The sequence below is a fragment of the Cololabis saira genome, chromosome 18 (assembly GCF_033807715.1).
Source record: "Cololabis saira isolate AMF1-May2022 chromosome 18, fColSai1.1, whole genome shotgun sequence".
NCBI classification, from domain to species: domain Eukaryota; kingdom Metazoa; phylum Chordata; class Actinopteri; order Beloniformes; family Belonidae; genus Cololabis; species Cololabis saira.
Genome location: NC_084604.1, coordinates 16,294,839 through 16,309,701, shown reverse-complemented (window position 1 = coordinate 16,309,701; position 14,863 = coordinate 16,294,839). Strand labels below are relative to the sequence as shown.

The 14,863-nt window shown below is 45.6% G+C and overlaps 1 protein-coding gene across 5 annotated transcripts in view; it reads right to left on the bottom strand.

Moving 5' to 3' along the window:
• Window positions 1-6,975: 6,975 nt before the first annotated feature.
• The window catches only part of flrt2 (fibronectin leucine rich transmembrane protein 2), a 63,872-nt gene continuing 55,984 nt past the window's right edge, over window positions 6,976-14,863 (bottom strand). For all 5 annotated transcript variants that reach the window (XM_061746287.1, XM_061746288.1, XM_061746289.1 and 2 more), the window contains one exon: window positions 6,976-14,460. In XM_061746287.1, the coding sequence (XP_061602271.1) occupies window positions 12,103-14,082 (1,980 nt within the window). In that variant the 5' untranslated portion in view covers window positions 14,083-14,460 and the 3' untranslated portion in view covers window positions 6,976-12,102. The remainder of the gene's footprint in view (window positions 14,461-14,863) is intronic.

The following is a 14,863-nucleotide window of genomic DNA, read 5'->3' as shown; positions in this document are numbered from 1 at the left end:
GCTGTTGCTGTTGTTGTTGTATAACAAACAAATGGGGAAAAGCTTGGCTTTATGCCGCTAAAGAGGATTTTCACCTCAACAAAACACAATTTCAACCCACTCTGGGACAAAGACTCACCAACCCAACTCTGATTTCAGTCTTGCTTAATAGGATTTATGTTTTGCCGTCACAAATCATCTTCCAGGGGAAAACTCTCCCGAGTCTGAGACAAATCAAAGTCATTTGTACTCTCTCAGGTCATCTTGGTTATGTAGGAGCGTACGAAAGCTGGGCACCAAGAAATACTGAGCAAACATTTCCTTACATACACGAAGCAGCACGGATACGTGAACTGCCTGTCCCCCCCCCCCCCCCCCTCAACACCACCATGGCTGTAAAGATTCCACGGAGGTGTCAATCACTTAAATTTGAAAAGCAGTTCCTGAGATGGGGCCTCGTGTAAACACCAACCGCTGGGAAACTGCTCCAGACACACGCTGATGAGCTCAGCTGAAGCAAACGCAAAACCATTTCAAAGTTTAGTGAGATTTCATGAATCAATGTATATATATGATCTAGTTTTATTTAATAAAACTTCAATGGCACATCTTGAATGTGTCAACATGCTTGTAAAGCCCATCTAACCATGCTCATAATGGAAAACTGCAACAGGACAAAGGATAAAAGGTTTGCCCAGATCCTCTTCCAGTCCTCAGATTGAACTCAAGTTGTTATGTTTGTACAGACCGCAGATTATCTTTCAACTACAATTCAAACTGCTCTCATACTGACCCTCGGAGTTGAGCAACGCTGTGTTTTGAGCTCAACTGTGGACTTTTCCCAGCCAACACCGACTCGGTTTGGTGCCTGAACATAACCACACAGCATGTGGCAACAAAAGAATGAAAACATGGTTTTAACTTCACACGAGGGACTAAACAAAGGAGCTCATGGTACTCGGGCCTCCACCGCCCCGCCATTTTCCAAAATCCATGACTTTTCTGTTCTGCATTACTATTATTATTGTGTTCCAGTAAATCAACCTTGCTGATTGAATGAATGTAAACGGCGTCAACACAAACTTCACAATGCAAACATCTCGCTGGCTGCAGCTGTTGCAGGACTCGGGTACTCGGTTGCATCATCATCGCAGGCCCTGCGTTCTGGTGTCGGCACCTGCGATGGCCTCCTCGCCCTCCGGCAGGTACACTGGAGTTTCTAATCTAGCCCTCATTTCGTCTTCAGCTCAGCCCACCATCGTGTTTCTGTGCATATTTTTGCATTTCTATTTTAAAGAGCTGCTCTTTATTTCCCCTGTTTTGAAAGCGAGTCGTGTGGAGACGGGAGCTATCTCCCTCATCTCACTGGAACTAAACGCCTAATGCTTTCTCTGCAGAAAAACAGGTAGGAATCATATTTGTGTTCAACCCTCACACTGTGATCTTTCACCCAGAACTGGGAGAACTAATTTCATTTCTAACTGAAGACACCCCCCCCCCCTTCCTTGCTTGACGACGGCTTAAAATATCCCCCGTCTCTAACGCTTGAATGCTGGAGCTGCGTGTTGGCTTTTGGTTTCGTTCAGCTCACAACATCAAGTTTTAATGATAAGCATCAAATAGAGGAAACTCCTTCAGGAAGCAGTGGAGCTTGAGAGCGGGGAACCTGCGAGGGAATCTTCTCCCCTTTCACCAAGGACTAAATGCAGACTGTGTTGCTCGTTTGGATTCATTTTCCATTCATTAAAGTTTCCGTGTTATGCTTTCAACTCTTGAGTCGGCGGATTTCAAATTGATTTGGGCGGTTTTCAGTCAATGACCATGGCGTTCCGTCTTTTTGGCAGGAAATGGGCAATAATCACGATGTATAATTAAACTGATGAAGAGGCTTCTCATTCGTTCTGACTATTAAAAAATGATTCAACTAGTCAGGTCAGTCCGGTGCGAACCCTATTTTAAACCAACCAGCTCCTCCGTACTGACGTTGATAAAAAGATACTAAAACGTACATTAGATCAAAACTGAAGCTGAGCAGAAATACCGGAGAGAGAAAGCCGACTGAGAGCCAACACCTGTTCGCTGAACAATTCAAAGCAATAAATTCACATTTCATTTGGTATTTTTTGATATATGCATTATGGAAACCCACTTTTTATTATCGAAGCAAATAAAAATCACAAAAGGTGAGAGATTGCAGCAGAAAGCACTGAGAGCCATTTTCGTCCTGGATATGAAAATGAACCGAGGCAGACTGCATTCCAGCCTACGCAACTTATGTTTGCTCAGTGAAGGTTTAGTCATTACAAATTATACCAAAGAATATCAACGGAGAAGCCCAGACCTCTGTCGCCATGGTGACCTCCTCCAGCCCTGATGGGGTTCCAGGCCAGCCGAAGGATAAGATCTCTCCAGGGCGTCCTGGGTCTGCTCCAGGAGGCATCAGTAAGCTGCACGAACCACTTCAACTGGCTCTCCTTGATGTGGAGGAGCAAGGAAACGTCTCATCGTCATCTCTCCGAGGGAGTGTCCAGCCCCCCTGCTGAGAAATTCATCAAATTAGGACAAAAGTTAAAGCTTTTGAAGGGAAGTGCCCCCATCCTCGTTGGCTTGGGCTCCCGGGGAGAGTAGGTAGTTTGAAGTGCGCCACACAGCTGAGGTCTTATCAGCAAACGTTTACTGAAGTCTTAACGTAGCAGAGGTTGACGGCTGTCGGGTCCTGAGAGCGCTACGATGTCCGAGGGTGCAAGTTAGGGGTGTTCGATTTTGCCCAAAAATAAAATCGATTTTTTTCTCTCAAAATCCGATTTACGATTACGATTATTTTGTGAATTGACAAAAGGCAAAGAAATGATTTCAAATATGCTGTTTTTTTATTGAACATTTGCCCCATTTGGCTTTAAGTGCAAACTTTGCTCTTATTAAACCAAAAATGAATGAATAAAGTGCAAAACTCTGTAAAATAAGTTTTAAAAAATATAATAAAATATAAAGTTTTATCTCTGAAAAAAAAAATCAGCAAATCAGCACTTGCAAACATACAGTAAGTTATATTTCCAATTAAATAAAACAAGACATTTTCTAATTAAACTCAACTGGGTCTTTGCATGCTAAATAATAATGCAACCCATGAAGGAGGTAGAGGTGTGTAATGTCAGTCATTACATTTGCTATTCACATTTGCAAGTTTTTTGCAAGGAACACGAGCCGGTCTACCGCGGTGGCATGTTCCAACGCCCCCTCCTACACTAAAGAGCCTCTCCCATGGGGCACTTGTCGCAGGTATTGAGAGGTATTTCCATCAATCATTAATCATCATTGTGTGCAGACAAGGTAAAAAAAAAAAATTAAAAAAAGTGAAAAATCGATTTTACGAGTTTCACGTTTTAACATCGTTCTAATTACATAATCGCGATTACGATTTAAAATCGATTAATCGAACAGCCCTAGTGCAAGTCCAGCTGAACTGACCTGCTTAATATTACATTGGATTTTTATGACTTTTTCATGAGTAAAATGTCAGAGCAAGTACCCCAGTTTTAATGTGAAGTACAAAATAAAAATGGAAACATTCACTTCAAGTACTTTCTCATTTTGTAAACCTGCTTAGTATGAGCTGCAAAACATGTCGGACAGCAAATGTGACGATCACTGCTGAGTAACTCTGATAGATCTGGCCAGGCGCTCGATGAAAATGCTGCTGACCATTTAGGCAATTACTGAAATACATTTATTAAAAAAAAAAAATTATGGTTAAATAAAAGCAGCAGCATTTACACCTGTGCAAAATTTAAGACGTGATATTTAAAGCATTTATGTGTTGAGACACCTTACATGTGATGAAATATGTTTTAATTCAGAAAGATTTTGACATGTATTTCACAAAATGAACACAGGCGATGTAGTATTGGCAGGATTGAACAAAATCGCCCCCCCATCTCTTGCAGCACAATATAACCACTTGTGATACAAGGCGAGTCTCCATCCGCTTATATCTGTTTGATGTGCGTCGGTTACCACGGCAACCACACGGATTAGGGAACATGACTAAGGACACAAAGCATCTTACCACTTAGACCTGGAAAAGGCAAATGAGGAAGATTGCATCTGATTGGATGTACAAAAAACTTGGGCCGGCGGTGTGAACACGGCGTGAAATGCTTGTATTTCTTGTGAGGGTGATTTTATTTCATCATTCTGAACAACCACTCACTTTCACGACCTCCTGCCCGGTCGTTACCCTCAACCACGCAGGATAATGCAGTAATCTTGTTAGTGCTGAATTTAAATGGGTTTCTGCTGTTTGAACCTGGCGAGTGTTGAGCGAACTCCACAGAACAAGGTCTTCAGACACAACTCAAAGAGGACACGAACGGCCTCTGAAGCGGGAAGAAAGTAAAACAAAAGATGTACAACTTGTTCAGCAGTCATCTCGCCCCTCCTTTCACAAGCTTTTGTTGGTGGCTAAAAAGGCAGCGCTTGTTCCTGGCATCGAGCGCTGGCTCGGCCTTCGCAGCACTGTCGCCACAGGAACACCTCCTGCCTCTGACAAATGTCTACAGATGAAATGACGCCATGGAAATGTTTTATATTCTTACATCTAAGTTGCAGCTATTTCACCATCAGCAGGATGAACCCTGTTTTTTTTTCTTTCTTTTCCCTCCACAGCTCCATTGAATCTCTGGTTGACCGGGCAAATTTAGGGCTAGTGGCATCTATAAACACCCAACTCTTCATCTGCAGTTAGTTGACAAACGTGTAAGACAATCAAACCAACTAAAAGAGCTGGTCCTCAATGAAGAACTTGAAGGAATTTGCGTATTAAGGTGCATTAGGTGATGGGGGCATTAATGCAGTTACAGCGAGTTGAACATGTTTCTGCAACAAGACAAAAGGCAAAACTACATTTTCCAAGTTACAAAGGCATAGCCGAGGAAGGACAGGGTCTGGCTAACGGTCTGGTTGGTCTGCAGGGTGTTGGGTGACCCTGAAACGACCAGTACCTGCACCAGGTAAACACTCCAGCTGAGCTATTAAGTCAAGTCACGTTTATTTATAAAGCGAAAGGAAAACAAAAACAAAACAGGACAACGTAAAACATAAAATACATAAATAAAATAAAAAAATCCTGGTGATTTAAATGCTGGTGAATAAAAATATGTTTTAAGATGAGATTTAAAAACAGCCAGAAGGAGCTGGGCGTATGTGCATCGGCAGCTCGGTCCAGAGCCAGGACCGGTACTGCAACGGCCCGGTCCCCCCTGCTCTTTAGCCTGGAGGGGGGACTAATAGTTGATCAGCTGAGATGTAAGAAGGTGCAAGACCATGTAAAGATTTAAAAACAAATACAGGACTGTCTCAGAAAATTTGAATATTGTGATAAAGTTCTTTATTTTCTGTAATGCAATAAAAAAAACAAAAATGTCATACATTCTGGATTCATTACAAATCAACTGAAATATTACAAGCCTTTTATTATTTTAATATTGCTGATTATGGTTTACAATTTAAGATTAAGATTCCCAGAATATTCAAATTTTTTTAGATAGGATATTTGAGTTTTCTTAAGCTGTAAGCCATGATCAGCAATATTAAAATAATAAAAGGCTTGCAATATTTCAGTTGATTTGTAATTAATCCAGAATGTATGTCATTTTTGTTTTTTTAATTGCATTACAGAAAATCACAATATTCTAATTTCCTGAGACAGTCCTGTAGAAGAATTTTATAATTGATCCTATAACGGACGGGGAGTCGATGAAGAGCTGCGAGCACCACAGGTGTCTCATGGTCCTGCCTTGGCTTTGCAGTCGTCTAGGTGGGATTAATATTAGACTTATTATCATGAATGAGGAACCATTCTTTGTCCCTGCACATGTAAAGGTGCAATAAATGGAGATGGTTGACCAACCACAGTACGCCGCTCTCTGCTTCCCCAGCTGAAGGTTTGCACCACGTACCAAAACAAGCAGATAAACCTTCTAGTTTTGCTCGTGGCAGCAAAATTGGAAAGATGTTGAACAGTGGATTTGAACAGACTTGCACGTCTGCCATGCTTCAGATTTAGTTCATCTCATGTGTTGCTCAGCTTCTTCCAGAACGTCCAGGTCATAGTCCAGGGCGGGAACCGCGGAGCATGTTTGTAGCGTTGCAACACTGGTATTATCTCCATCTTACTGCATCATCTAAGTGAGTTAACCCGAGTAGTTCAGTCGATGTTTTCTGATTTGAGGTTAAATAATAACCTAATAAGACCTTCATTACGGTTTTAATGGCACAATCTTTGATGAACTGACAGCCTAATCCTGATAAAAGGGGTGAGATTACGCACCAAAACGTTCCCGGTATTCCTCCAGCAGCTCAGAGGGAAGAGCAGCGAAGCAGCTGATCTTAATGCCAAAGCCTCGGTTCATCTTACCCTGTCGTCCTCTCCGTGAATCCCTAAATTCAGCACTTACAAATCACGTTTTGACATTCGGGGATTTCATGAAATACACCAATTTCCTGCTGAAAATACCGGGCTGACACGCCCTTCTGTGTTCCAGCTGCGGTTAATTGTCGGGGTGAATTAAGACGGGGCTAATGTGGGTTTTCAAGCAGGGGTGGAGGTTGCAGAGGCGACTCTGGGATGTGGTGAGGCGGAAAGGAAAATGTTGGACTTCGGTAAAACGCAGGAATGGAGAGAAACGGCCTGTTCTGGGATTTATGCTGCACTGTACAAGCAGAATGAGAGCATCCTGGATTTCCCCCCAGCTCAACGCTAAGCTGCTGCGGCTACACTAAGATGCCCCGAGCCTCCCATATAGGAATAAGAGGATAATTTGGCGTGGTGAGGTGGAGCAAAAGTCTTTGACCCAGAATTACAAGTGTCTGACCCAAAATAGATTCAGGCTCGACCGTTTTCTGAGCGTAAAAGACAGACGGGCCCGGATCAGTCGTGAGAGTGCACGAGGATAAACGTTCACATGTTTGCAGTCTCTAAAATGACAGAGTGATCGCTCAAATCCAATGGCTCTTTTATTTTCAAAAAGCTTCACTTAAGTATTTACAGTTTGTGCAAAAACATTTAAAGGTTTCAAGGACTTTACATTGTAAGTTCAACCTCAAGGCACATACATGGAACAACAACAATATTTTATCATGAAAAAAAGAAACTTTTAACTTTGGTTCCTAAGAAATTGTCTCGGTACGGAGGACTGACGTAACACTGCAGTGTCTAAATGAGAAGCCAGTGTCCCAAAATAGCCATTTTACATGCACTGTAAATCTCCAGCCTGCTTGCCCTCTAAACCACATGAAAACCTGGGTATTTGTAAGGTTGTGTAACGGGGGGGGGGGGGGGGGAAAGAAAAAGAAAAATAATAATCAAAATCCTGGACTGACAATGAAAAAAGTACAGTACATGCAGAATGAATCATCACCGGCTGAAACACATTTCACAGAGTCGTCTGCCTGAAGGAAGAAGGTGCGACTTTGACCCTCCTCAGCTTCAGGACTCCTGTCTGAATTATTTCACCGTGAACCGATGAGCTTCTTGCCAAAGCAATAATCAACCAACTCTTGCTGACTCCGACACCTTTGGTGTAGCTGTTCACAGCACTGTAGCCCCATTCTTTCATCAAAATCAAGAGTAATACGAGCTGCTAAACAGCCAGCGCAGCCAGTTCCTGCGTCTGCTCCGATCATTAGCTGTACACCGCTTAACGTCCGGCCCTGTGGAGTCCTTCGTTAGGAGCTGTGAGTCATGGTTCGTGTTGTTTTAATGCTGTTACTGTTGCCACAGCCAGAGTTGTGCTTTCCGTGTGTTGTTCCCGTTACGTCTTCATGGTTTTATTTCCTCCCCCTTAAAGATGCATCTACATCTGTGGATCTGGCAGTTGCGGAGAGTATTTATCAGTAGTTAGTGTCTTAGCTGCAGTTAACGGCACTTTGAGTTTGGAAAATCAGGGACGTGGCGCTAGCCTCACAGAGGAGCCAATTTTCACCAACTTCAACAACTCAAACCTTTGGATTTTTACGTCCCTTTTTACAGTTATTCATTGTTTCAGGACATTTTCTTGACCGTGCAACGTCCGTGTTGCAACATGGCCAGCGTTACGACACCATGTTCAACTGGTTATGCAGACTTAGCCCCGGTATTGTCTCACGCAAAAGTGATTTATACCATAAAATTAATTAGGTTCGAGCTGTTTTCAGATGGTGAGAATTTGCATCTCCAAACTAAAAGCTATTCTCAGTAGCTACTTGTTAGCTCCCTGTTAAAGTTTCTCCCCAATTCTCTAAAACAACCGCTATCCACTGTAAGATACTAGCTTCTCATCCAATCAGTCCACAACTCTCACAAAAAAGGGGAAAAAAACACATTGTCTATAGGTAAGCACTCGGTCGTACGTCAACGGTAAGGCTCGTCTTCGTTAGCACATTCACAGATAGATGCATATTGCAAAAGTTTATCTCGACTTGTTTGATCATGTGACTTCAAACAGGGTCTTTGTGTTAAAAGAACAGAATCAGGACGCTCCAGCAGGTACCGGTGTCCATGTCAGTGCCTCATTTCCACTTGCTCTTTGTCGCATCGCGCCCCCTAGTGTTCAAACCGAGGCGGTGCGGATCTTCATGAATGCCGTGGCTAATAATAACAACAATGTTGCTGTCGCCAAATTGTTGTTGCTATGGCGAAAGAAATGTATTTTCTAATGTTCGACATAGTTAAAACAATCGAAATAAGCACGATTTTCAAAAACCTGTTATTTACATTGCGAATGCTAGCACTGGATGCTAGTACACTGGATGAAGTTCTTCAACAAGCACGAAGCAAATCTCGAAAGCAGGCGTTTTAGAGCTTCATCAATGATGACTTTAGTTCCTTTAGGAATAAATGGACCAATCACAGGAGAGCTCAGAAGCAAATGGAAACGAGGCGCGATATTGTACGATCGTAGCTAGCTGGTGCAACATGTTGGTCGGGTGGTCAGCAGGGCAGGTCGGGGCGGCCTGGTCCGGTCTTAAGGGTAGGTGTGTTGCGTTAGCTGATATGACCAGAAAACATTTGAGTAAAACGTGGCGATGCTTTGGTAACGACCAGAAGTTTAAATACATATAAGCTCGTCTCTGTCACAAGTGTACGGTATTTGGGGACCGAAACCATGTTTTCCCTCAGAAATGAAACATACTTTATGTCAAAATAATGAGAAAATGGGTACCATTCTTATGTCTGAATGCTAAATGTGAAGCAACCAAGAACTGGTTAGCTTAGCTTTAAAAAAATAAATAAATAAAAGCACAGAAACAGCAAACCTCTTTCCGTCCAACTATACCAGCAGCCTGGCACAAAGGTCCACACAGTTTTAAAGCCAGTTTTGTCCATTTCTTGCCTTTTTTTCAAGATACGCTAGGCTATCTTTACGTTAAGCACAGACAGCAGAGCGATTTCAACCTCCTCAGCTAACTCTCGTGACCACACTGATTTTATATATTCTCAACAATATACATTTTTTCCACTTTAAAAATATCATCATTTGGTTATACAAACAAATGCTGTTCCGACAAACTAAAACTGAAAAACAAAATTTGGGAATAAAACATGATGCTAAAAGACATGCTAACATGTAATTTATGGTTCTATGGAGCTACTACGCATGTAGCCTACATATAGGACCTGTGTTGTTGTTGTTTGCGTTTATGCTTGTCTGTCGTTTACATCGCTCCGTAATTACACCAACAAGCGCTAGGTGGCGTTGCAGGTTCTTTTCTGCGGCGCTGTAGCCAGCAGTGCTGAACTTGCTTTTATGCAGCTCAGACTTTGCAGTGGAGCAAATCACGGACATCGTATGTGAGTTACAGCAACTTTTACTGACACTGCAACAAGATGTTTTTCTATTCAGCTTGAAAACATCAAACTAGTTGTAGTAGCGGGGAAATATGAAGAAGGGACTATCAAATGGACCAATCGAATAATTTGTTGCAGCCTGCGTCAACCCAACACATGGCAAGCAACCTCCTGCACGTCTGGACAAACATCACAGTTCAGTGTCGAGGCAGAAACCACAAAGGATCATTTCATGTAGTTTCTTTTGTTCAAAAGATTTTAAGCTCAGGGTCTGGGAACGCAAATCTTCTGTGATCGTGATTGGCTGGATTTACAGTAAGTGCAGCTACTGTTGAGCTACTCCGAGAAATGATCTCAACTTTGGAACAACTGGAGTACGAGCCCTTGAATATTACTCTGTTTTAAATGTTATGCCTCGCTTGTACGGTACGCTCAAACAACTGTGTGCTTCACAAAGAGTTAAACACCTCCCGGTGTGAGCTCCATGCAGCCGAGTGAAAATGAGGCACACATACTTTTCTGCCTTTTTTGGTTGAGGATTATGAGAGTGGAAACGAAAACGGGGGGTGGGAATTCTTGAAGTCTGCCCTCCTTAAAATAAAACCTTGTCAGATCAAATAAAGTCTCAAGAAGTGCGTAATGAAGACCTCTCACATGCAAGGAGCTGCCACCAAAGCCTCGGAGCTGAAGGGCAGGAAAATGGTTTTAATTGAGCCCATGCAGCGACGAGAGCATGGAGTCAGACACCGGCGCAGGACTGGGGTGGATGGTGGCTAAATGAGGGTGGACAGAGAGGGAATCATCCTCGCAGCAACTGCTGATGGGAAATGAGCAGGTGCATTGTTGAAAATGAGAAAACACGTGAGCGCAGGGATAAACGACAGGACTCCAGACAAGGCGCTCGGTCACAGCTCTGTGTACGATCACGGCCAGGCTGCAGTCTCGCTGCAATTTCCAATTTATCTAACATCTCTAATGATGGCTGGGACAAGGCTGATGTATGAGGGGGTATAATTAGCATCATCTCTAAAATTCATCATGCTATTTTTCAGACACACACACACACACACACACACACACTAGGCAGCAGTGTTGAAAATCCATATAATTTAGCCGCCGAACACTGAAAACACTGTTAGTTTTAAATGCTTCCACGTCATTAGGCAGCTCGATGGGCATGAATGACCCACACAATGCTGCTGAGCATGAATAGTGTCGCCTGGGTAATGGGCTCCGGGGGAATCGTGGAGGTAAAGTGATCTCTGGCCTTTCCGTCTCTGACCAACACACACACACACACACGTACAACAGTGAGAGGAAAACCTGCCCTCTTGTGGCCAAAAAAAGAAGAAAAAAAACAAGAGCAAATCACAGGAATTCTCCAAAAGGGGTCTGCAGGTCTCAGCTCATCCATGCACCTCACTAAAGACCATAATCCTTTGCTGCTTTTAAGCCAATATTAATTAAGTCTGCTGAAAACGGCACATCCCCTTTCCAGAGTTTTCCAAAAGTGTCTCAACTAATCCCACCTTCATTCAAGAGTAAACGGACAGAACAAAGATGTTTGTAGTGATTTGGCACTTCTGGGAAATCTCAGCCCGGGATATTTTTGCGAGAGCATTTGCGACGTCGTCGCAGCACGGCCCGGATCATTTCCTGCCTTGCTACCATTAATATGAAAGTGCACTTTGATTCTTTTTTTTTTTACGACAACTGGTGCTAGATTTTCCACAATGTTCTCTACTTAGCAATCTCAGCCTTCCTCCTGTGCCGTGTCGTCTTTTACTGCTGCTCTGTTGGGCTGGGACGTGGGGGGGTTGCAGGGTTTCAAAACCAGAAAAAGGGGATACTTTTGAGTCTGTGGTGAGCGAAGGATCCCGGCTGTCTAAAGCGCCACTAATGTGTCCGAGGCTGACAGTATATATATATATATATATATTTGTAGTTTTTTTGTCAGAAGCTACACCCAGGGTGCCGTGATTGTACAAATCCATGTTCATGTACAGTACTGACCTTTTTTTTTTTTAAAACAACTCTCAAAACCCTGCTGGTTATAAAAAAATGAAACGATTCTATCTCCTTTTTCTAAGAATAAAAAAGATAGCAGAGAATCCCACATTATAATCCACGGTATAAATTACATTGCAGACAGAACTTGGAAATATATATAGTACAGTTATATTTGACTAGAATTTTTATATTCTTTTTTCCTTTTTATCTACACAAACGGTGTATTTATGCAACTGCTTGTGGTTTCATGTGTCTGTGTGCACGGCTCTGCAGGCGGTGCTGCTGCATCACGTGTGGCAGAACTCTGTACTGGGCACGTTGCTGCTCTTGCAGTAGGCTATGCTGTTGTTGCTGAGGTGACAGTCTCTAAATCCGATGCCCCCGTTGGGCGTGTAGATGGGCTGGATGCGGAAATCGCCCTTGAGCAGCTGCTCATTGTTCAGCGCCACTATCTGGAAACTGGTCTCAGTCATCTCCAGGATGGAGTTGTCCTTCTTGGTGCCAGCCTCGCAATAGTCGTCTTTTCTCCGGCCCCGGTTGTATTTCCACTTGGTCGAATCAGACCGGTTCTTCCTGTGCATGTGCCAGCAGAACAAGCCCAGCAACGTGACCAGGACAATGAGGACGGCCCCCCCTATGATCCCGGCCATTAGCAGCGTGGAGTTGATGCTGTCCTGAGGAGCCTGGTCTCTGTCGGAGGTCTTAGTGGAGCGCGGCTTGGTCCGGGCCTCCGAGCAGATAGTATCCTCGCCGGGCCGGTAGGAGTTCAGGCTGTCCAGGACGTGGACGCAGATCCGGTACACGGACTGGGGCTCCAGGCCGCTAAGGCTGATGTGGCGCTGGTCCCCGCTCACCGTCCGCTCCCGCATCCCCTCGTTTATTTGGCTCTGGCCTCGTTTCACCCACGTGACCTTGTAGGCCGTGACGGTGAAGTAGGACGCCCAGCTCACGTCGATGCTGCTGGCGTTGACCACGTAGAAGGAGATCTGGAGGGGGTCCTCGTACGGGGGCAGGGGCCCCGCCGGGTTGCTGTGGATCGGGGGTAAAGGAGGAGAGGGGGAGTCGAAGTAGTAAGGGATGGATGTGGTGATGGGGGTGGAGACTATGGTGGTGATGGGAGGGGTGGTGGGTGGGGGGGGCGGGGTGGAGCGCAGGGTGGGCCAGGGCGGCTGGTTCGGAGAGACGGGGCACTCGATTATATCCAACGTCAGCTCTCTGATTGTCATGCCGCGCACCTTCTCGGGGCTGGAGCAGACGAAGCCCCTGGCGTTGATGGGGGGGGGCAGGGACTTGAGCCACACCACCACCCACTTCACATTGCAGTCGCAGCGCCAGGGATTGTTGCGCACCATGAGGTGCCTCAGGCTGGACATGCCGTCGAACACGCCCTGCGTGAGCGTCTGCAGCTGGTTGCTGGAAATATCCAGTTTCTCCAGCCGGCTCAAGTCGGCGAAGGCCGTCACGGGGATCTGGTCGATCTGGTTCTCCTGCAGGCTGAGCTTGACCAGTGACTGGCTGGGCAGGAGGGGCGGGGGGAAGGTGAGCGAGTTGCGCGCCAGGGCCAGCTCGCGCAGGGTGACCAGGTCCTGGAAGGCCCCCGGGGCGATGCCCTCGTCCATCAGCAAGTTCCCGTCCAGCATCAGCCGCTCCAGCCCCGTCACGTTCTGAAACGCCTCCTCGGCGATGAAGGCGATGCGGTTCTCGTCCAACCGCAGCTCCTTCAGGTCCTCAGGGAGGCCGATGGGGACGCTGCTCAGGTGGTTCTTGGTGAGGAAGAGGAGCTCGAGGCTCAGGGCCTCCCTGAAGGCGCCTTCCTCCACCCCCACGGTGGAGATGGAGTTGTCGTCGAGGTGCAGCTCCTCTAGCTTGGTCAGCTGCGCCAAGGCGGCTCTGGAGATTGTCTGGATGTTGTTCTCCTGCAGATGCAGGAGCTTGGTGTTCTTGGGCAGGTTGATGGGGAACTCGTCCAGCTGGTTGCCGTAGAGATAAACCGTCTCCACGGAGGCCAGGTTGTGGAGTTCCAAAGGGAAGCCGGCATTATTGATCTGGTTATTGTGCAGGAAGAGGACCTTGTAGCCCTCCTCCATCCCCAGCGGCACCGAGGTCAGGCTGCGTTCGTTGCAGTATATGTACGTCTTGTCACAACGACACTCTTGCGGGCACGAGGCGCCCGTGCCGAACTGCATTTGGAGGCTAAGGATGACAGTCAACCAGAACTGCAAGAACGAAGCCCAATTTTTATTCCAGGATCCGGCCAGAAACTCCATAGTGGAAAAAAATCAGGGAAAAGGTAAACCAACAAACAAAAAAAGAAAGGAAAAATCAAAAAAACCAACGATATATACGTATCCACCAGCGAAAAGTCCACGTTGGATAGTCTGACAGGAGGGAAAACGGCGGCGGGAGTAATCCTGCGGATGCTCGTCCTCAGCCGGAGAGCAGCGATGTCGCTAGCGGCGGCCCGTCCTCGGACCGACCCCGTCCATGCCGACACATCAAATTGTTGCAGGACCCTTCACTCGCTGCTCCATGCAGAGCTCAGCCGGTGCAGAGCGCCACCGCAGGCTGCAGCCGCCGGTCCGTCACACACTGCTGCTCCCTGACCGCGACCGAGTCCGAGGGGGGTGACATTTGGATCCAGAGACCTGCGAACAGACAAAGAAAACCTCCATGAGTCTTTCTTTTTACGGGGAGGGGGGGCTTTGTTCTTGGGTAAAAAAAAAATAGAAAAGAGGGGCTTTTTTCTTTTGGAAGAGCAAAGTCTCTCTCTTAAACCTCCTCCTCTAAACGCAGTCACCCAACATACCGTTCATTGCTCATCTGGAATTATACACTGACTAAGTTGGGGGGGGGGGACTGATAAATATTCAGAACAGCTCTTGCACATCCGGTTTCACAGACATAAAGAAGGCTTTTATTCCCCCGTGCTCTATCAAAGGAGGGAATAGAGCCCTGCAAGGACACACACTCGTGGATTCACGGGGGTTCTCGGCAGCACTGCCGCCGCCGCTTCATGCAGAACATGCTCCGACGAGATGGGGCTCATAA